Source organism: Gopherus evgoodei, chromosome 3 (assembly GCF_007399415.2).
Source record: "Gopherus evgoodei ecotype Sinaloan lineage chromosome 3, rGopEvg1_v1.p, whole genome shotgun sequence".
Classification (NCBI taxonomy): Eukaryota; Metazoa; Chordata; order Testudines; family Testudinidae; genus Gopherus; species Gopherus evgoodei.
Genome location: NC_044324.1, coordinates 126,216,525 through 126,240,062, shown reverse-complemented (window position 1 = coordinate 126,240,062; position 23,538 = coordinate 126,216,525). Strand labels below are relative to the sequence as shown.

At 40.3% G+C, this 23,538-nt stretch overlaps 1 protein-coding gene across 1 annotated transcript in view; it reads left to right on the top strand.

Moving 5' to 3' along the window:
• The window catches only part of SYNE1 (spectrin repeat containing nuclear envelope protein 1), a 402,501-nt gene that overhangs the window by 123,162 nt on the left and 255,801 nt on the right, over positions 1–23,538 (top strand). Inside the window, exons 39-53 of the mRNA XM_030556596.1 lie at positions 195–823; positions 1,635–1,814; positions 5,431–5,581; positions 6,959–7,117; positions 8,376–8,558; positions 11,165–11,266; positions 12,042–12,245; positions 13,698–13,905; positions 14,465–14,577; positions 15,310–15,515; positions 16,462–16,617; positions 17,906–18,197; positions 18,658–18,830; positions 19,717–20,026; positions 22,809–22,973. Of these exons, the coding sequence (XP_030412456.1) occupies positions 195–823; positions 1,635–1,814; positions 5,431–5,581; positions 6,959–7,117; positions 8,376–8,558; positions 11,165–11,266; positions 12,042–12,245; positions 13,698–13,905; positions 14,465–14,577; positions 15,310–15,515; positions 16,462–16,617; positions 17,906–18,197; positions 18,658–18,830; positions 19,717–20,026; positions 22,809–22,973 (3,231 nt within the window). The remainder of the gene's footprint in view (positions 1–194; positions 824–1,634; positions 1,815–5,430; positions 5,582–6,958; positions 7,118–8,375; positions 8,559–11,164; positions 11,267–12,041; positions 12,246–13,697; positions 13,906–14,464; positions 14,578–15,309; positions 15,516–16,461; positions 16,618–17,905; positions 18,198–18,657; positions 18,831–19,716; positions 20,027–22,808; positions 22,974–23,538) is intronic.

Sequence of the window (23,538 nt, the reverse complement as noted above, 5' to 3'; positions counted from 1 at the left end):
ACCTGTTGGAAATCTGATTGTTCATATTACACAGTTCACTTTTTTTGACTGGGTTAATGCAAGTCAGCAATGCAGCATTATTCCTACTGGGTTCTATTTAGTGCTAATTGTACTGATGAGCTTAATTTCTTTTGTCAAGACTTGTCTCTGAACCTTTGTATGGAAAATCAGTTTGTTTCCTTTCTTTCTAAAAGGACCACTCTATGGAAGTGGAAAACAAGAAACAGGAACTTCAAAGTCTGAGGGAACATGTAGAAAAGCTGTGTTCTTTTAGTCGCCCAGAGGAGCACCACAAGCTACAGGGGAAGGCTGAAGACTGCATCCTGCTCTTCCAGGAGGCCAGTCAAATAACCAGCCGAAGACAAGAGGCTCTGAGTCAGCTTGGAGTGTTCCTAGAATTACATGCTGCTGCATCAAGTGTGCTTGATCACCTGAGGCAGACAGTAGAGATTACTGGAAACATGGATAAGGCTCAATCAGAACTGCTGGAGAAAGAACTGAGGGAAGTTGTTCAAGATATTAATAAATTAGCACCTGCAGCAATCAGTTTGGATGGAGCCCTTACAAAAGCCCAATATCATCTAAGACATGGAAGTTCTGAGCAGAGGTCATCCTGTAGGGCTATGGCTGATAATCTGTGCTTAGAACTGGAGTCAGTCCAAAATCTGTTGGGAACCAAACAGAGTGAAGCAGAAGCCCTTGGAGCCTTACAGAAGTCTTTCATGGAACGTAAAGAACAGATGTTAAAGAGCATTGAAGATATTGAGGAAAGAGCTGACAAAGAAGGATTGAAGGAGCCAACACTTCAGGCACTACAGCAAAGGTAAAACAAAAATCTTAGGAATACTTGATCTTTGGTGCCTTTTTTTTTGTTTTTGTTTTTGTTTGTATTTCATAGTATTAGATGTTTTGATGACAGACTACTCCATAATCATTTCATTCCTTGGGGTTAAATTCACTCCTCTAGGTCTCCAGTGGTAGAAAGTCTGCAAAGGAAAAGGTTGCAGTGGTGCAAGTTACACACAATCTGTGCCAGCCAGCACAGTTCCAAAAGTGAGCAGTCTGGCAGAAGAAAGGGCACGGAGATGCTCTGTTTCAGCACATCCCTCAGATCTCTTTCTCTGGAAAAGCAGATGGTGAAATCCCTGCCACTAAAAGTTGCTTTGTCCTGAGAGAATCCATACTGTAAAGTGTCAGTACAAAAACTGCTAGCCCTTTCTTGAGTCACAGCTGCCTCCATTAGCACAGACATTGCAGACTGTGTATTCACACATTAGCAGGGCATGAATGGAACCCATTAACTGTAATAAACTGTCAGATTATAAAGGAGACTAACTTAAAAGGGATTCTAAAATTCTAGAAGAATATTTCCAAGTAAACTTTGAGTGGGGAGTGAGGAGAGGGGGCATATGCATGTGTGGTTATAGAAACAAAGAGGGCTAGATTCTGATCTTAGTTTCACCAGCATCAATCCAGTGTAACTTCAGAAGAGTTGTCCCAGATTCACACAGTTACATCTAAAGCCAATAATTGACCCTCAGACATGTTTTATATACAATCTCTCCCTTTCTCGCTCTCATTTCATTTTCAATGAAGCTAAGAAGTAAATGTGTAACCACTCTTTCAATTTGCAGATTAAAGATCTTTAACCAACTTGAAGATGAACTGAATTCTCACCAGCATGAACTGCAGTGGTTGATGGACAAAGCGAAACAAATGGCCCAGAAGGATATAACATTAGCACCTGAAATTGACAAAGAGATAAATCGTTTGGAAGCTACCTGGGAGGATACCAAGAAACTAATCCATGAAAAGTAAGTAGATTTTGGATATACTTAAAATGAAGAAGAAGAAGTACCTTTCTTTTGGTAGAGGAAGAGAGCTCAGGTATTTGTATGCTATTTGTTTTGCTACATCTGCTCCAATATACAATAATACCACCTAGCAATCATATACTGTTTGATATCTTAAAAGCATTGTACAAACATGATATAATTAATAAATCCATTAATTATGTGCTCTTTTGTGCTTTTCTGAACTTACCCTATGGCTGGAAAGTTTGGAAATGTCCATTAAGATTACATGACTATTATGTAATTCGAATGTACATAATGCACTATTTTCCTGCATGCTACCTCTGCGACATGGCAGTCTTCCACTGGCTTGAAACTACTCCTGAGCTTAAGTCTCCTTTGTGTCTGCATGTAGCACCACCCTCTAGGCAGTCAGCCCAGCTCAAGATTATGTTTTGAGTAAAATCATAACCCATTTGTTAGATCAGAGGTGAGCAAACTGTGGCCCGCGGGCCACATGCGGCCTGTGGGACTGTCCTGCCCAGCTAGTCTCTGACCCCTCCCCTGCTGTCCCCTCTCCTCTGCAGCCTCAGCACGATACGATGCCAGCTCTGGGCAGCATGGCTGGCTCTGAGCGGCATGGTATGGAGGTAGGGTGTGGGGACTGTGGGAGTTGGATAAGGGGTAGGGAGTTCCGGGGGGCAGTCAGGGAGCAGAGGGTGATTGTATAGGCGTGGGATTTGGGGTGGGGGTGTGGATGGGGGTGGGGCAGTCAGGGACAGGGAGCAGGGGGGGTTGGATAGGGAGTGGGTTCCCGAGAGGGAGCAGTCAGAGGACAAGGAGGTGGGGGAGTGGATGGGTTGGGGGTTCTGAGGGAGGCAGTCAGGGAGTGGATAGGGGGCGGGGACCAGGCTGTTTGGGGAGGCACAGCTTTCCCTACCCGGCCCACTGTACCGTTTCGCAACCCCAATGTGGCCTCGGGCCAAAAAGTTTGCCCACCCCTGTGTTAGATAATACTCATCAGGGCACGGTGGGGTCTATCTCTCTATATATGTATATATTGATATATATTCTCTTGATATATATTCCAGTATTTTTTCCCAGTCTTAACTGCATTTGCATTTGTTTGAAAAGAAAACTAACATTATTTTAAGGTTTTTGGTTTGTACATTCATTTTTTTTGTTTGTTTGTTTGTTTGGGTTTTTTTGCTGAAATAAGCGGTAGTCTCTTTCAAACATGACTCTGGGTTATACTGTAAAATTCCTCTCTCTCCTTCGTACTGACACCCTTCAAATATTTGTATACATGCTGGCACTTAGCCAAGCTATGTGCATTTCACTTTTATAGATTTAATCCTTTGTCAGTCCCTTTATCACAGTCACCACAGGTGTTATGTTCATTTGAATGCACTCTAGATTCCCAATATCTATCTGGTAACGAAGTGGGCAGACCTGAACAAAGGGGAGGAGTAAGACTGAATTTACCAGGCTCTTATACCTATTCTGTCAAGGTGACTACCTGCTGCTCATCTTTATTTTAGGCATGGATAAGTGGAAGCTCACTTTGAATGGAGGGGACAGAGGTGAATAGTGAGACCTAAACACACAACGCATTGTACTAAATCTGGGCAGCAGGAGGAAGTCCAGATGGCTGCTTGACATGGGGAGTGGGAAGAGTCGGGGACAGTGGGAGAGGTTGGGGTGTCAGGAATAGGAAGGAGAGTCAGAGTGGGTGCTCTGTATGGGGAGTGAGGAGAGCTACAAAGACTTGGGGTCCTTCGGGAGGGGGCAGCCGGCTGCAGTTTGGGAGCGGGGTTCTGGAGATTTGCATCTCTCTCACTGGGGTAGCTGCTCCCAACCCTAACATCCCAGTTCCTGCCTGCTCCCGCTGCGACAGCTGCTCTAGGTCCTGCTCTCACCTCCACTCCCAGAAGTCATGAAGCCCCATTCAGCCTGAGTGCATAAAACAACTCACTTAAGAATGACACACGGAGATGGAAATATAGATCAGCATTTCTATTGTGGAGTCACTAGCCCCAGTGCCCCCCAGTTCCTCAGATGTCTCAGAGGCCACCTGGGAACTTAAGATACCGTACGTATATAAAGCCATACCTGCTTGCTTAATAATAAATAATAATTAATAATAGCATGTACATGTTCAAAGCAATGAAAAGACGTTCCCTAACTAATCCACGTAATATCCCTTTGTGGACGTATATTTATCCCTATTATACATGTGGGGAAATTGAGTCAGAACAGCCAAATGACCTACCCAAGGACACACAAAATAGCAGTTAGAGATAGAGCCAAGAATAAAACATGCAGTTTTAAGAGTTATGTAACTGAGTTATTTAGCTCCCTTTAACTCACCCAACTATAGGCCAGCTATGACAGGGGGGAAGAATGATTTGGTGGGTAGGGCACTAGACTGGGACTCAGGAAACCTGGGTTGAATTCCCTGTTGTGTCAGACTTACTATATGGGAAGTCATTTAGTCACTGAGTGCCTGAGCTCTCCATCTGTACAATGAAGATAACAGCACTTCCCTATCTCACAGGGGTGTTGTGAGGATGAATACAGTAAAGACTATGAGTTGCTTAGATACTATGGTAATGGGAACCATATAAGTACCTGAAAGTCAGTTTCATAGTGAGTCTTTCTGACCTGAAGAAATGGAATTTTAACTCTCATTTTTTAACAAATATAATTCTTTATTTTAAGCTGTTTTCCTGTAAGCCAGTGGGGATTTTGCTGTGCATGGTTATTTCTCTGGTGTGCTCCTGAGAAGGAGATGAACTCAGAAGTGACCGGCTTTCACACTTGGTCATCTGTGGCTCTCAAATTCCTTTTGTCAATGGAACACTGTTTATAACAAAGTAAATTATATAAAGGAAATATGGGCTTCCTGTTCTGTCTGACTCCTCCTCGTGAAGAGCTTGAATTGATTGAAAACTTCTACTGAACTTGAAGTTCCCTGTCTGGGCAGGGAAATCCAAAATAAAATCGTAAGATCCTGCTTCAGCAGCAAACTGTTCCCTTGTCCAGGTGAATGGTCTCAAGCCAGAGAGGTTTGAAACAATATTTTAAACTTAAGAAAGAAAATATTACTGAAAAATCAGTGAGGCTGGACAAGTCTCCCTCTTCTTCAGCCTTCATTTCTACTTTTTCCTTTTTAACCAAGAACCTTGAAATCCTTCACCGAATTTAAGTTAGTTGATACAAGAGGTTGAAAACGCACAGTCAGAAGCCAGCTACATGGCACTGTGGTTTTCAGTCAGAATGATCCAGTGAGTACAACACTGAACTGGAAATCAAGAAACCTGGGTTGTACTGCCAGCTCTGACCTGCTGTGTAGCCTTTGGCAAGTCACTTTGCTCAGATACCCCACCTGTACAATGGCTGTGAGGGGCCTTTCCTTTGTGAAATGCTTTGAGATTGATGAATCCAGAGTGCTGTATAAGTAATAAGGATGATTATGTACAAAACCGCATAGATCCTGCTGCTTTAACATTCTAACCTGATTCCCCTGGGCCACTCCAGAGGAAGTCCTCCCTGGCAAATGCCTGTGTCACAGCCCCTGGATTCACAAATGTCAGAATGAACACCATTCTTTCAACACAGCTATTTTCCATTACAGACAGGAGCAGTGCTGCATCCTGGTTGATTTGATGAAAGAATATCAGTGTTTGAAATCGTCAGTAACGAAAGTCATAGAGAACGGTGACAATGTGACTATGACCAAATCCATTTTGAAGGATCAGGAGGATATCAGAAGGGCTTTATCAAAGGTAATTCAGATATTTTCATTTAAAAATAACTGAATGGATCTTCGGTTTCAACAAATTTGGTGAATCATTTCTTTTTGTGTTTGAAGAGAAGTTGGTCTCTGATCCTTGCTTAAAGTTCCTTGCAGTATTGAATGCTAAATCATCTCCCACTGAAATCAATGGTAAATCTCCTATTGGGCTTTGATGGGGAAAGAATCTGGCCATTACTGTGCACTCTGCATATTTTGCAGAAAAACCTTTCAATTTGCAGGCATCTGCTTTTCTATTGTTTTAAGTATATTGTACATTCCTTTAGTGATTTTAAGAGTACATTTGTATATAAGGAGAAGCTGTGCATAGGTACTGGAGATGGAGATGCTTCTCAAAAGGCACTGAGGAAGAAAATGCCTAACACGTTTCTAATACTTTACCAGAATAACCTCTTGGATAATTTATTTTATTTCTATTTAGTTTATTTTGATGTTGCTGGTAATATTTTTTAATATAAGCCTTATGACAATGACCTCCTGACAACATTGGCCAGAAGAACATATGCAGGAGTTTGCAAGATTCCTCATACAGTCATGCCAGCATGTGTCAACCCTCACTTGCAGCACATTCTGCATGCATGTCTGTCTGAGGCTCTCAAAGCACTTTTCAAACAATAGTGAAATATGCTGCGTGACTGTAATGTGTTTCTGTTATCCCCATTTTGCAGGTGGGAAAACGGTGGCTTGGAAAGTTTGTAAATTATTAGCCCAAGGTCCCACAGCAAGTTATTGCAGAGTGGGAAAACAACCCAGATCTTGTTACTCCCACTCATAGACTTTATGGCCATCATGATCATCTAGTCCATTGGTTCTCAAACTTTTGTATTGTGACCCTTTCCACACAGCAAACCTATGAGTGCGACCCCCCCCCTTATAAATTAACAACACTTTTTTATATTTAACACTATTATAAATGCTGGAGGTGAAGTGGGATTTGGCAGTGGAGGCTGACAGCTCGTGACCCTCCCATGTAATAACCTTGCAACCCTCTGATAGGTCACGACCCCCAGTTTGAGAACCCCTGATCTAGTCTGACCTTCTGCTCATCACAGGCCACAGAACGTCACCCACTCAGTCCTGTAATAGGCCCATAAGCTCTTATTGCATAACCACTTATGTATTTTAACTGTCAGAACATTGATTTCTTATTCCACTTATTCCAAGAACTACAGATTGCTTTGTCTTTAGTGACACCGACAACTGTTAGTGAGAAACTAGAATAACTAGAAGACACATTCCATATGTTCAGTGACTTTAGGTCTCTAGAGGTGGATGGCTGGAAGCTGAATTTTTATTTATTTATTTATTTATTTATTTATTTATTTATGACAAACGTTTATGTTTACAGCATGAAGCTGTCAAGAATGAACTAAATGACAGACAGAAAGAGCTGGATGCCTTCACTAATAAAGGAAAACACTTGCTAGCAGAGCTGAAGAGAATTCATAACTGTGATCCCATGCTGGTGAAAACAGATATGAACAGTACTGTGGACAAATGGCTGGATGTAAGGACAATGAATGATGTTTTCCTTATATGGCAGACTCAGTTTACAGTCTGAGAATACATTGCAATGTGTGTGCTTCTCTTAGGAACTGAAAATACTTTTTTTTTTATACTAATGGTGACTTTGGAATAAATATCAGAGGGTTAAATCATGAGTATTTGGGGGTTGGTTTGTACCTACCATATATGCTCATATAAATATATATCAGGTACATTTGCTAGATTAAAAAAAAAAGGCATTTTATGAGGAAATGACTATTTGGATGTAATTTACTATAAACTAGACCAGTGCACGCTTCTGTTGGTATCTGAAATATGTGTAAATTTGGACCAGATCATCATCTGCTGTAAATCAGTGAGGCTCCATTAAAGTCAATGCAGGTACTCTGATTTACACCAACTGAGTTTGTGGCCCATCGTATATTACAAAACGTAATATTTTAAGATTTCATATCTATAGAACTTTATTTGCAAATCCCTTTATGGTTTGAAATCCTTCTGAAGCTCTTAGTGAGCTGCTCTTTTCTGTTCTTGTACCATACATTTGGGGTTTGCTCAGATGAGAAATTCCTTAGTGTGCATGAAGAACTGCTCTTTACTTACCTCCTGACCCCAGGTCAGTTGCAAATCTCATGAGTTTTGAAAACTGCAGCCTATTTAGCTGAGACTGCTAAGCCATTTGAGATCCCTAGATGGGTTTAAGCAGAGGTATGATGCTTATTTGGAGTCAAAGAAGGGAAGCTGGGAAGGGGAGAGAGAGAGAGAATGAGAGAGTGTGTGTGTGTGTGTGCGCGTGTGTGTGTGCCTGCAGAGAGTTAATCTAAAAGAAGGTTCATGTTTGGTTTGAGACTTGGGTTTTTTGGACTCATTTCATTGCTCACTATTAATGAACTAGTTTTGATGCATCACAATTGGCTCTAAGGTGAATTTTCAGTGTTTGGTGGGGTTCTAGGAACATAACACATTTTAAAATTCAATGTGTGTTTGTTCAGCTAATTCCACTTGCGACTCTTTCCCTAGTCAAAATATACACATTCAGAGGCATCGGCATGTACTGGTTTATGTCAGTTTTACAATAAATAAACCTAAAATGCAGATACTAAAGTCTTGCTGTTCTGAATGTCTTTCTGTTTGTAAAATAAGAGACCCGAGATTAGGTTTTCCAGTTGTTTCTGAGCTAATTTTCTTGCAATTGGCTCAAGTTTAAAGAAATATGAAATTAATTATTAAGGATATTGATGTCTGTCCCTCTCCAACAGGTGTCAGAGAGGACTGAAGACAATGTAGAAAAGTTGAGTGTAAGTGTGTCTCTGTGGGATGATGTGCTCACCATTGGAGATGAAATTGATGTGTGGTGCAGTAATGCCATCTCTCAATTGAATGAAGGTATCAGCAAACTGAACAGCAGCCAGAAAATGGAGGCCTTCCTGAAGGAATTTCAGGTGCTTACCAAAAAAAATGATGCAAGTGTTTGAAATGCTTTAATTCAGAGTCTCAGCTGGTGTCAGTCAGCATAGCTTCACAGAAGTAAGTGAAATTAGGCCGATATACATCAGCCGAGAACCTGGCTTTTTTTGTTCTTGATCTTTTGTTCAGTTACACTGTTACCAAACATAGCAATCCGTTAGGGATAATGTAAAAAATCTAATAGCTATATCCCACCCTCCTTTTGAGACTGTCTGTTAGTCTCAGAACTAATACTGATGTACCTTGGCATTAAACTGCATTTAAACTCTGTCATTATCTTTCTTGTTACCATGCCTCCTTTTATTAGGCTTGTCAAAAAAATTTGAGACAGTCAGCACTGGCTTTACTCTAGTCCCATTGGAGCTGATGGGAGTGTTACCATTAACTTCAATAGGAATAGAGTTAGGCCAATCCTGAGCACTTTTGAAAATCCCAGTTTAAAAGTCAGATGTTCCTGTAGATACAATGAAGGTGATGTGTGCTGAAGAGTAAAGGGCAAATTATTTGGGCTTGGTCTGATTTCACTCAATATGTTTAGAAACTAATTTAGTAAAACAAGAGCAAGCCCACTTACGTGGACACTCTTAAATTGGTTTAAGAATGCCTCAAATCCCTTTTGCTGGTGATTCCTTGCAGCAGCCTTTCTTGCAAGTCTCACTCCATGGTAAATCTCACTGCATATCTGGAATGTTTCATTACTTTATTAGAGCTATGCCTTAGTAACACAGCAGGTGGTGGATCCAGTGTTGAAGTTCACTAGTACTTCATTTCTGTGACACTGTGATTACCCTGCATTAACAGCAAGTACAGCAGATTCCCGTTCATTAATAATACTCTAATGCATTACTTTTCCTTTTGTCTAGAATGGGCTGTTAAATAAGAGTTGATTTAATACATTAGACCAGAGATTCCCAAATTCTGGTATGTGACCATTGGTGGCATGTGAGCTTGATGGCCTATCAGTTCACTTCTCAACAATTTTCTAAGAAGGTGGTATGTGAACCAATAAAGTTTGAAAGCCACTCACTGTATTAGACTCTAAATCCTAGAAAAGTGAAGAAGCTGTGGTACTATAGCACTCCCTTGCTATGGGTATTTAAGAGAACAGTGTTATGTCAAAAATATACAGCAGGTCCATTGTAGAATGGGCTTCTTCTACTTCCTCTGGAATTAATAAAAAAGATAGTGATCGTGTATTAAACAGATAATAAGTTTGTATTAGTAATACAGGTAAATAGTATTAAATGCTTCAAAGGGAACATATTTGCTTTGATTACATTTAAACTATATTTGATTGTATCCATTTCTCACTGGGACCAGCCAGACAAACTGGTTTTGCATAGAACCAGATTGTGCCCAGGTGTGCAAGGGACAAACTGAGCTCAAGAACTGTACAGGAGTTGAGTACAGTGGATGTCTTTACGCTCAAGGAATACAGAAATTCTGCACAGCTACCACTACTCTGCATTGGCTTCTGCAAAGGAGTGAGCAGGGCTGTAGCCCATTACTCCACCTCCCCTCCTGCCTGCTCCTAGTCTGGACCAGCCAATAGAGAAGTCTCAGCACAGAGAAACGCACACTTTGCAAGTGCCATAGCATCTGTATGTCTCAGGAGCTGTGGAAGGCATTGTCCATCCCTGAAACACAAGGCCTCCTGGAATTTTTGCTGAGGTGGTTCTGCACCACCTTAATGCCACAATTAGCTCTTAATGTACCTCTTCTAATCAATGAGATCTGTGTTAATTTAAAGTTCCCTGAAATAGCATGCATATTTGTATCCAAAATTTGTTTAGTATTTCAGATCTCAGGAAACTACAAAGTGAAAGTTATGTAATTTTTGAGAAATAAAATGTTTCTCTAGAATTTTTGTTGAAAAGGGAAGGGACAGCTCAGTGGTTTGAGCACTGGCCTGCTAAACCCAGGGTTGTAAGTTCAATCCTTGAGGGGGCCACTTAGAGATCTGGGGCAAAAATCAGTACTTGGTCCTGCTAGTGAAGGCAGGGGGCTGGACTCAATGACCTTTCAATGTCCCTTCCAGTTCTAGGAGATTGGTATATCTCCATTTATTATTATTATGAAATATATACAATAAACTAGAGAGCCTAATATGTCAGTAAATAAAAGGCAGGCGTCCTATTTCAGCTCTCTTTTCAACACAGAATTTAGTTCTGCATTTGACTTTTTTTCAGAGCTCAGTTCTCTGTAATAAAAAAACAGAGGGTTGTGCATTATACTCTGCATTCCATTAAGTGGAACCTAATGACCATAGTAAATTTTTCCAGTCTCATAAACAAAGGCATTCCCATTTTTACTGAGCCACTTTTCAGAGACGCAAGCTGTTAATCATTTTAAACTCTAAAATGAGCTGTGTGTTTTTTTGGTGAAATGTCTGAACTTAATATAAAGAAGGAAGAAAGTAAAGTATTTTTGTGAGACAAGGAAACCGAGGGATAATCATGTTTAACTTTGTTTTAATAGCTAAACTTTTTTCTTTCTTTCTTCTTTTTACTAAGCACCTACCTATAGCTTCATTGAGCTCTTTATGATCAGTATAAAATATTTATTATATTCTCTTTTACAGTCTGAAGTTATAAATAAAGGACAGAAGTTGGAGCAGCTTAGTTCAAAAGTTTCAGATCTCAAAGAACTGACCAATAGTCAAGAGTCTACTGCAGATCTTCAGGTAAGATATAGGTGTCACTCATCACAATCTGTATCCTGAAATTGTGCCCCTCCTATAGCCTTTGTCTATTTGGGGGAACATACTACACTTGCTCTTATTCTGATCATTTTTCTTCCTATTGAGAGAGTTCTAAATTAGTTACTGACATTGTTTCTGAACAAAATACTGTAGAATTCAGAGGGGCTGAAGTTTTATAAGCACTTGCCACCATCTGAATTTAGATATAGCTTCTTATTTGAATGATGGTGTTGCAGTGGAGTATAATTATGTTGGCCTACTTTACAAAACCAAGAAACAGCACATTGGATTAGAATCAGTGCATCAAACTAATTATTATTAGAATTTGGCCAAAACAGGAACCTTGAATCCCCATTTACTGTTTTTTTTATTTTTTTTTATTTTGGAGGTCTGATTCAGATGAAGACTCGTTTTGTTTCATGACTCCAATGTTGAATCTGCAGAGAGGGAGACTAACTTTTTAATTTTCTCAGAGTTGGATAGCCATTCATTCAGGGTTAAATTTTGGCTCTACTGAAGTCAATGACAAAACTTCCATTGACTTCAGTGGAGCCAGGATTTCACCCTCAATGTCTGCCATTTTCATTTACTTTAAATATTTGTATCCATTCACATAAAAAAAACAAACAAAAAAATGGGCCTCATATCCCACTTTCCCTTTTTTCCATTTGTTATACCACGTGAACTGCCCATCAGTTACAATACTAGGCCCAAGTGATTCACTGTAGTGCTCTAACGTATGAAATTTTGGGTTTAGTTCCTAGAAGCAGATTTAAGGCAAAAACTGGAACATGCCAAAGAAATGTCTGAGACAGCAAAAGAGACACTGGAAGATTTCAGAGCTCAGAAGATGCAGTTACTAAAGTTTATAGATCACATGACAGACTGGCTCACAAAAGTAGAAGAGTCACTGTTAAACTGTGCTTGTAGCCAGGATCCCAAGAGCCTAGGTAAAGTGAAGGTAAGTGTTGCAGAAGATATACTTTCTATTGCATAGTGGCTCCTGTATTTAACTCTAGCATTGTTTGATTGGTCATCATAGCAGTCAATTTATTAAAATGTATGTTAGTTTTAATCTGATCAGATTAAAACTATCTATTTTTATACTTTAGGATATCAGTGAAGAACACAGACATATTTTTAAAGAAATGAACAGCATTTCTGATCTTCATTTTTTCTCATTGTATTGCAAAGCTTTTGGAGAACTGAAATGAATAGCAGTCTCTTTTATTGTGACAGGATCTAATGTTGTTTCATCAAACTGTTTTCAGGCATTGCTTTAGAATATATGCTATCCTGTTTTTGCCCTTCTCATTGTTGTAAATTTGGAGCTCATGCAATTAAGGGACTAATAACTCTGATAGAACTCAGCATAATATTAGGTTCTGCCCTAATGCACCTCAGTTGTCACCTGCAGCAGCTTCACTATCTAAATCCTAGATTCTCCATGAATATTGACTACCACACATGGCCATATCATGACAAACATCATGGAGGTTTTTGTGGTGTAAATAAATAGCAATTCTGATGAAACAGCCACTCTCAACTTTGGTTTTGATATAAATTTAGCTTTGTATGCTGTTCCCCAGATGAGTAAAGGCAATGCTATTGATCCTACCACTCTCTCCCAAACTTGCAACTCACATTGCTTTCCTAATGTACCTTTGACCTGGGCAGAAAAATGCCGACAATACATTTTTTGCTGGAATTTGCCAATTTGTCAAAATAGAAATGTTTTACTGAGATGGTTTGATTTTTATAAAGTTCTGATGGGACACAGCCAGTAAAACCCTGTCAGCCAGGTAGGTTTTGATCAGAAACTGATCTGCTTTTCTGCCAGCTTGCCCATCTGGCTCCTCAGCAGCTGGAGTCAAAGACTCCAGTGCTTCCAGAGTCCATGGCTCTGGGGCAGCCCACCAAATGGACTGCCCTGGAGCTGGGGCTCCATCTCATTTAATGGAAAATGTCCAAAAAAATTGTTTTTTTGTTCCAAAGCAGAATGAAACCAAATTTTGAAATATCAAAATCCTCCATTAATGGAATAATCTTTCCCCACACAGCTCTGTTGTACCCCAAATGAACCCTCACTCTTGACTGCAAATAAACATTATTTTCAGTTGCGCTTTGAAAAAATATATTTTAAAAAAGATGACAGTGGTGAATGCTAAAAAGAGCTATTTTTCTGTGCTGATTTGACATTCTCTAGGAGCCATCTCAGTTGGGAAATATCAGGAAATTGTATAATCTGGTACCCTGTTCCTCAATTCCCTCCACAAATTCCTTGCTGCAGAGTGCTCTTGGTAGTTGCAACTAGTGGCTGGATGAAGGGTAGAGGAGCAGGCAATTAAGGGAAATAGGCAGCTGTTTTGTTCAGCGGGGTGTGTCGCACTGACAATGCAATCTTATCTTTTAGGAAACACAAAAAGAGCTTCAGCTCCAGCAGAGCAGCATCGATTCAACTCAGGAGAACCTCAATAGCCTGTGCCGCAAGTACCACACAGTGGAACTGGAGACTCTGGGTTGCAGTGTCACTTCACTGATACAGAAGTATGAAGCTGTGACCCAACTGTGTTCCAGAACGCAGGCCAGCATGCAGGACTCTCTGGAGAAACACATCCTCAGTGAGTCTGAGTGCTTGTTAAGATGAGCTGTTAGACTGCAGCCATGAATCAGACTTCCTCAGAAGAGTCTGCCAGAGAATGTTGGTGGAAAGTTTCCATTGACATCATTTACAATTACGCTCTTGTTCTTGTATAGAAACTTTCATAAAAGTGCTTTCACCAAATGCTAGTTTCAATGTCTGTTGCAAACTGAGGGATTTACAAAAACAAAATTCAACCTTATTTAATACATGCAGTCCTCATGACAGGAGTTCCAATTCAGCTTTCCCTGATGAAATCCTCCTGTGTTTCTCATCTTCCACTTAGTCCCATTATAATCCCCCTGAAAACATCTCTTTATAGGACACAAATACTCTATATAGTCTATCACCAAGGCCAGTCTCATGGTGCCTGATGCAAAGGCCACTGAAGTCAATAGGAGTCTTTCCTTTAGCTCCAACAGACTTTCGATCAGGCGCCTAATGAGGGATGATAAGATATGAGCACTGGTATTTTGGATCGTACAAGTGTAAAATGCCCTTTTGGAAACTTGTTCATATCTTCTGTTTCTTTTTAAAAGCTTTGATGCAGGAATTCCAGGAGTGGTTTTCTGGTGTGAAGGAAACAGTAAAAGAGTCGTCTGATAGGTCTGGGGACAGCAAAGCCATAGAAGCAAAGTTACATGATTTGCAGGTAGAGATATCAAATCAAGAAGTGATAATTTGCTACTTTTGGCAATTTGCATCCATGTCTTATCTAATTTATAACTACAGAAATCTGACAGATCCATTTTTTCTGGAAAGATAATATCAAAATGGCACCAAATAGCAATAAATTACTGTACCACATCCAAAAGATGCCAGCCAAATGTATTTCAGCTTGTGGGATTTTTTGTTCTGTTAAAACTCTTCTTGTTTCCTCTCTGCAAATTTCTATATCCTATTTTCTCCATTGTCTCTGTCTTCGTCTCACTCTGGCCCTTACCGGTTTCCTACCTTTCCCTACAATATCTTTCTTTCTTCTTCCCACTCCTTGACACTTTATTGCTCACTCCTTCATTGAGATATACAATGATATGATATATTAGGACTTCCTTGATCTGATCTATCATGGAAAAGAGCACAAACAGGGCAAACGCTGCTCCAATTCTTGTAAATAACCCTAATCCCTAAAATGTCTGCTTATAATATAGTCTTGGAAATTACATAAAACAGGCAGAAAGGGCTGGGGATGTATTGGGAACAGACAGGAATTGTCCATTCTATCCATCATAGATTTTAATAAAATGGTCCAGTTGTAATCAGTTCCACTGCTAGACATTGGCTCTGAACTTCTTGGAGAAGTCTGGTCATCCCTAGTATACACAGTGCTTCCTTAGCTATTGGCTAATCCTGCTTGTTTAACCTATTCTCTTTTCTCACACAGAGGGTGTTGGACTCGATTAGTGAGGGACAGAACAAACTAGATGCTGTCTCCAAGCAAGCAGAAAATATGTATGCTTATTTATCCAAACCAGTTGTGAGCAGTATCCAGGAGCAGATAGCAAAGTCACACCAGGACTTCCTGGGGTTCCTGAAACAATGCCTGAAAGATAAAGAGGCTCTGGAAGATTGTGCCTTAGAACTGGGAAGGTGGGTTATTTCAACAGAACCAGATGTGCTGCAGAACGTTATTATAAAATGGCTTGGAGGTGGGGTACTACAGTGAAGGCTGAAATCTTCAGACTGTGAGGATATAGATGATGATTTGAGATTAAAACTTGCAGTTAAAGAAGTAGTAACTATGGGCCTGTTCACTCCCTCCTCTGGAGAGATGTTCAGAGATTCATCTCTGTGCTAATAATTTTGGGGAAACAATTGGGCTCTGTATGTTAGATTAAACAAACTCAAAATCCAAAGGCTCTAAGGTATTTATTACCTCAGAATATGTTTACTGCTAATGTAACAGGAAGAGTATTAATAGATAGTTAGATGAAACAGCAAGATTAGATCAGATGGAAATTTCGTGCCTGCATGCGCATTGAAGTAAGATTTTCAAAAATAGGAAACTAACGTAGACTCCTAAATTCATGGCCTTATTTTTCAGAAGTGCTGATCATCCAGAAACTCCTATTAACCTCAATGGGATCTGTTGGGTGCACAGTACTTTTTAAAGTCTGGCCACTTGTTTATGTGCCTAAGTTTCATTTTAAGAGCCTAATTGTAGACATCTTTTTTTAAAAAAAAATCTTGGGTTAAAGTTTAATTACAAGCAAGATTTGGAGAGACTTTTTTTAAGCCTCCTTATCTTTACTGAATATAGTAATAAATATGAGCACTGTCACTTTAAATTTTGGAAGGTTGTTTGCACACCATAATTCCCATGATCTTGCTGAACATTTTTAGAGCCTTGCTGAATATTTTTAGATTAGTAGTCACTGCAGACATTTGCTGTGTGTGGCGCTCTCATTCACTAAAAGTTAAAGTGGTATCCAGTCTGCTTTTCTGCTCTACTGGGTGTGCATTATACTGTATAAACTCAATAGTATATTTGCACACCTAGGAATTGCTTTTAAAGGGGTACTTTTCTGTTCTGTAGCTTTGAGGATCAGCACAAGAAACTGACCCTGTGGATCCGTGGAATGGAGGAAAGGATAAGTACTGAAGCACTAGGAGAGAGCAAACAGCACATCCCAGAGAAGAAAAATGAGGTGCAGAAAGTGGAAAATTTTCTTGAAGAGTTACTGGCTGCAAGGTATAAAAACACCTTTTCTAATGTCATGTTGCCAGCGTTCTTTATTCCTTCTGTTCAGCCATAGTTAAATGAATGACTGGGTAGTATGAGAGAGAGGTGCTGGCAGATGTAGTTTGTCTGAGGAACAACTTACAAGAGGCTGCATTCAAACAGTTCCAGACTTTGGGGAAATTTGAATTTGAATCTGGATCCAAACTTAATGGCTTAGGCTCATTTCTATTTAAGAGGATTTGAAGTAACTTTGTTAGTAAACATGATCTGCACAGCACTACAGCACAGCACCCTGAGCTTTAGCAGTATGGTTTAGATGTCCCCCAAAAGTCACACTAATAGTAATAGCCATCACATTGTCCATTTAAAAACTTTTATTTTCTTGCTTTTGCCCCCTGGCATCCAGTTCCACTTGGATTGCATGTTCATATGCTGCCCGCCAGGCACTGTGCCCATGAAACTTCTCAGCCATGGAATCCTACTTGAGTTGGGAATCAGCCAGTGGACAACGAGATAATTGCCATTTTTAGTATACTGTGTAGTTGTGCAAACATTTTACAGTTTGTTGGAAAAGTTAGAAAAAAATTATTCAATTGTTTTGCTAAACCTCACAGTCTACTAAAAGAAGGCACTTACTCGATCCTCGTCCATCCATCCAGGGCTCTTCCAGCAGGGTTTTTGTCGGATGTGACTTCAGCATAGTACACACAGGAACAAGAGGGAGGATGATTCAGTGGCCAGGGCATTAGTTTAGGACTTGGGAGACCTGGGTTCAGTTTTCTGTTCTGCACAGACTTCCTATGGGACCTTGGGCAAGTCACTTAGCTCTGGTTTCCTGTGTCTTGATTTCCCTGGTTGTTAAATGAGGATAATGATACTTCCCTACCTCGCAGGTTGTGAAGTACTCTGATACTACTGTAATAGGAGCCAGATAAATATTTTAAGATAGATTACATGTTGGAGAAGGAATTGGCAATATCAATAGAGGTGGATGTCATGGGAAACACAATTAGAACGAGCTGATCGCTGCTTTTAGCTTGATTACTGTTGGCACCAAACAGTTATTGTTGAAGCAAGAGTGTAGGCCCTCATTAAAGTTATTTATGTTACTTTAAATCAATATATTATACACTCAAATTTGGCTTTGTTCAGATAACTTTTCTAGGAACTATGAGTTGTATGACTGCAGTCAAACTTGGTTATGCTGGCAGCATTAAGTAATTTTCCATCCTCACTATGGCAATAACAGTTCAAGTGGTTTCTAAAATTAATTGTCAATGCCAAATCTTTCTTTTAGAGAATCCTTTGCTAAACTTTCCCAGAGGGCTCAAGCTTTAAGTGAAGAAGGACATGGTGCTGGGAGGGAAGTACGTCTGGCTTCGCAAAACCTCACCAGCTATCAAAACCTAGTCAAAACTGTCAAGGAGAAGTTGCGAACATGTGAGGTTGCACTCCAGGAGCATCAAGCCTTGGAGGAAGCACTGCAGAGTATGTGGTCCTGGGTTAAAGATGTTAAAGATAAGCTGGCTTCTGCAGAGAGCACTGTTGGCAGCAAAGCCACATTGGAGAGGCGGCTGATGCAAATTCAGGTAAAGCACAGGGCTACATGAGCTAGCACATAAGGTCAAAATTGCATTAGAGTTTAATTCATGGAAACAGAGGGATTTTTCCTGCCACAGTCATGCAAGTTTAGGGCATAGCTATTCATTAGCTGCTGCAAAATATGTAAATGCCTTAGGAGGCACCAGGTGGCACTTGTATGCTTTTAGGCTTTGCTGCTACAGCACTTCTGCATAAATATAAATAGAGAGACGAGATAGGCAAGGTAATATTTTTCATTGGACCAGCTTTTCTTGGTGAAAGAAGCAAGCTTTCGAGCTTACAGCGAGGCAGTCCAGGTTGACTAGGAATGCACAGGAGTATGGTGCAGAAGGGGTAAATGAACTAAATGACAATGGTGAATATTGCTAGAGGAGCAGCAGCTTGGAGGTTTCCTTTATGTTTGCTGGATGGTTGGATTTGATACATGTGATCCTTTTTGCTGCACAGGAGATCCTTTTAATGAAAGGCGAAGGTGAAGTTAAGTTGAACATGGCCATTGGTAAAAGTGAACAAGCTCTTAGAAGCAGTAATGAGGAAGGGCAGAAGATGATACAGACCCAGCTACAAACGTTAAAAGATGTATGGAATGATATCATCAACACTTCAATGAGCTGTCAGAGGTAAACTCACTGTGTTTCTCTTTAAACGTAGGGCCAGATTCTAACATCCTTTCTCCCAGTGATGAGTACCTTACACTGCAAGTAGTTCCACTGATGACTACTTGAAATGTAATGTGCTGCTCGAAGTAAGTAATGCTGGCAGAATCTGGCCCAGAATGAAATGTAATTTAGAAGTGCTTATCTGAAAAAAAAAATATGGAGAAAGACAATGTGGTGATTCCTCTGCTTGAGTTCAGAGTTCAGTGTAAACTGGTCACTGCAAAAATACTTCCCTCAATAAGAAAACTCTCACAGTTCAATGTGCTTGGTAGTCTGAGAGGACTAGAACTGAGTAGTCAAAAATTGTCAGTTTTTCAGTAATCACCGAACTGCTGCACTTTTAATTATTATTTTGAGAGAAGGGCTATTTTTTATTCAGGAGTCAGGATTAAGGTACTTTGGAGTTTCATGTGAAACCTGCAGAGCATCTCCTTGTCTGGAGTTAGTCAATGTTACCCAGCTATGTAATTGCTGTATTCAATACAATTATGAAGAGAGAATTGGGCTACAACAGGTAATATCACCTTACCAGTAAAATGGTGAATGAAAACTTTTTGATTGCGCTTCACTGTTCTGGCGCTGTATGAAATTCTGAAAATATGTTTGTGAAAATTTTCACAATTGAATTTCAGGCAATTTGACTCTTACAAAATACTGTTTTTTCGTGAAAGTAGTTTTAGTGAAAGAGGGGTTACATACTGAACAACATCTGTCAGTGTGCTAGGCTGTAGAACACTATTCCATAGGGCTCCTCAGGTGAGTATTATAGAGTCAATGAATTGTTTTTTCTGAAGGCCTGCAAGACTTCTGACCTGTACTGTATCTGTGTCTATGTCTTTAATGTAAGCTGTTTGGAGTCTGTGATTAGGCAGTGGAATGACCATCTGGAGAGGAAAAGCCAGCTGGACCAGTGGTTGGAGTCAGTGGATCACAAAATTGAACAGCCTTTACAGACCCAGATTGGTCTGAAAGAAAAGTTTTCTCAACTGGATCACTTCCAGGCTATCGTTTCTGATATAGAGGATCACTCTAGTGACCTTCATCGACTCACTGAACAAGCCAAGGAACTATATGAGAAAACTGAGGATGCTTCTATTAGGGAAGCAGCTGAAGAGGAACTGAAAACACAGTTTAGTGACATCACAACTGTTGCCAAGGTAAATGCCTCATAAAGAAGGCAAACTTTTACATACTTGTTTTAATAAATGAGCTTGTGCCAAGATTTCAGTTCCATTTCAAGTAATGAGCATATTTACACACACTTCTGTAAAATCAACACAGAAGGCAACTAAAGAACCACATCCTAAATAACATACTGCTTGCATATTTATGCTGAAACATAATCAGAGGGCAGCTCTGACACTCAATTTCAATAATTTTACTTGCTTGAAAAGCCATGTAAGTGTTGAAGTTTTCTTGGCTTTTTTTGCTTCAGTTATTTAAGATAGAGTCTAATTTAATTTGCTGTAATTCACTGGGATGCAACAGTTTGTTTCCCTTGGGAAATTGGGGTTATCAGATGAAATATTTATGAATTTTGAGTAGTGAGATCCATATATTTCAAGCATGAGGTCTTATGTACAGTATTTCTGCAATTCCTTTTTTTTAAACTTTATTTCTTTCTCATTTATTTCCATCATGTTTCACTTGTGTATGTATGAGAAAGAAGGGGGGGGAGTGTTTTACACAGGCATGAGAGAAGAACAAATTGCTTTAATGAACAGAAAACACATTTCTATAAAGAAGATGAAGATGAAAGTATCTGTTTTATGGGCCGCTGAATATTAGATATGTCGTAGGGCACATCTCCGAGGAAAGAGGATACAAACTATTTGTTCTTGGGACCCCTTCTGCCAATGTCCCTCCCCCAAGGCTCACCAAGGGAGGGATCTTGGACAGACTGCAGGGGATGCAACCTGGTGCCCAAATAGAGAGAGAGAGAGTGCCCGTGCGTGCAGAGGGGCAAATGTGGCAAAGGGGGGAGCCCACCCTCCCTCAGGTCTGCCACTTTCCCATTGGCTGAGGGGTGAATACCCAGACTAGCTAATTGACTCATGTATGCCCCCCCACCCATATTTATACTTTCCAAGGCCTTTCAAAAGCCTCTTGCTTCCGCTAGCTGCCCTCCCTCAGGTGTAGTGTAGGAGCTGTGTTTTTTTAAGGTGCTGCAGGTCTGACAAATCGTCTGTTTTTAGATCATGAAGGATTTTCTTTGCGTTGGACCAATTTTTCGAAGGTCTTCTGTGTTTCCCCACCTTCCTTGCAGTGTCCTGGAGACAAAGTTGGATTGTAATCAATACATTCATAAATAGAATATGAGGCTAAAAGGGACCACTGTGACCTTCCAGTCTGACCTCCTCCATAACACAGGCCACGGAACTAGTTTCTGATTGGATACAATATTTCTTTGTTTTTCCTTCCTGTCCTGAAGCTATGTAACGTTGTAGCACATTGTAGCGCAGCTGACACGTTTCATCCCTGAGGGGCTTTTAGTGATATATATGTTTCCGTTCTGCCCTGTATACCCTAAATGGGTTGGGACCTGCCTGTCTGAGAAACTACCTCTCTCCGCATGCCATTATGCCTCAGCTGCAGTCAGCAGAGGTACTCAAATTGGAATTTACTCAATTTAATAAGGAGGGGCCGGCAGTATAACATTCTCCATAAGGTTAGGCTTGGAAGGATTAGATATTTATTAGTATATGTTGATAGACTCACCAGAAAAAGGCAAACCAATGAAAACATTTTCCCACCAATAATAATAGAAATGTACAGATAGGCAAAATAAGAAAAATGCTGGCTGAGAACTTGTTACAGTTTGATTTAAGGATATTTACTTTATATGTTTTGATGTGTGATGCTGACAATTTGTTTTAATGGTTATAAAGCTTTAACATGATGAATCTCACTGTTTTAAAATAGTTATTGTCTGACTCCCATAACTTCACACAACTGAAAATTTAAATAAAAAAATCCTTTAAACACCATAGTTTTGTCCAACTGTGAAAATTTTAAATAAATAAAAATTGAATTCTGCAAGCCTATAAAAATATAAAAGCCTATAGAAAAGCCTATATATGGTATATCTTGACTTTAGTAAGGTTTTTGTTACTGTCTCACATGATCTTTTCATAAACTAGCTAGAGAAATACAATCTAGATGGAGCTACTATAAGGTGGGTGAATAACTGGTTGGAAAATCATTCCCAGAGAATTGTTATCGGTAGTTCAGTCAAACTGGAAGGGCATATTGAGTGGGGTCCTGCAGGGATCAGTTCTGGGTCAGTTTCTGTTCAATATCTTCATCAGTGGTTTAGATAATGGCACAGAGAGTACACTTATAAAGTTTGTGGACAATGCCAAGTTGGGAGGGGTTGCAAGTACTTTGGAGGATAGGCCAGACTGTGCATCTAAACTACAGCCAGTGAAATGGGATAAGCTTGTTTTCTGGCTTATTGTGAAAGCCGGGTTGCTTATTTACAAAATGAAAGTGGTAACTTTTGCTCACTCTGCCAGAATGCTATCTGGGTCTACAAGGGAACACATGCTGCATCAGCACAGCAGCAGCTTTGCCATCGTTTGAAAGGATATATTGAGTGTTCTCCCTACAGCCTCCCAATTGGCCGGTGCAGAAGGGAAGCAGGGCCATGACTCTGCTCTCACACTTTCCCCTCCTCCTGCACTTTGGGGAAGCTAGTTTCTCCTCTCCTCAACCAAACTGTGTACATCTTTAATGCAGAGGCATAATGGGGAAGGGGAGGACCAGGCAAAACATAGCTCTTTACTATGGATAGTTTATAAGGCAATTATTAAAAAGAATACTTTGGAGGCAGCCCTGCAAACGGCATGCAAAACAGCACTGCAAACGGAAGGGGAGGAGAGACCAAAGATTATGCTACTCCTTAAGTGCACAAATGAGTGTTTTCCATGTGATTGACAGGAGAAAATGAGGAAAGTGGAAGACATTGTGAAGGACCATTTGCTATACCTTGATGCCATTCATGAATTCACAGACTGGCTCCATTCTGCAAAGGAAGAACTGCACCGCTGGTCAGATGCGTCTGGAGATACATCAGCCATACAGAAAAAACTAGCCAAAATTAACGTAAGAAAAGTCAACTGGACTGGTTTTACCTGTAATTTTGTCCCTGGGCACTAAAACAAGACATGGCCAGATGTACTGTGGGATCTAAAGATACTGTTTCCCTTTATTTGTTCGAAATTATTATTACTTTTCACTGAGCTGAGAGTGCACTTGCTATGACAAACTCTGTTCTCAGCTGCTGTGCCTGTGGTTTAAGTAAAACCAAAACGGAGGTCTTCAGTCACAGGCCCACACTGGAAGCAGCAGCATCTCAGTGGTCTCAGAGCGCAATTGTGCCTTAATGCTGGGGTTCTCAACTTTTTTCTTTCAGAGCCACCCCTCCTCCCCCATGCTATAAAAACTCCACAGCCCACCTGTGCCAGAACTGTTTTTCTCAATATAAAATCCAGGGCTGGCATTAAGGGGTAAGAAGCAGGGCAGTTGCCCAGGGCCCCACACCACAAGGAGCACCAGGAACCTAAACTGCTCAGGCTTCAGCTTCAGGCCTGGATGTTGGGGCTCGGGCTGCAGCCCTGCACAGCTTTCTGCCCAGGGCCCTAGTGAGTCTAACACTGGACATACTTGG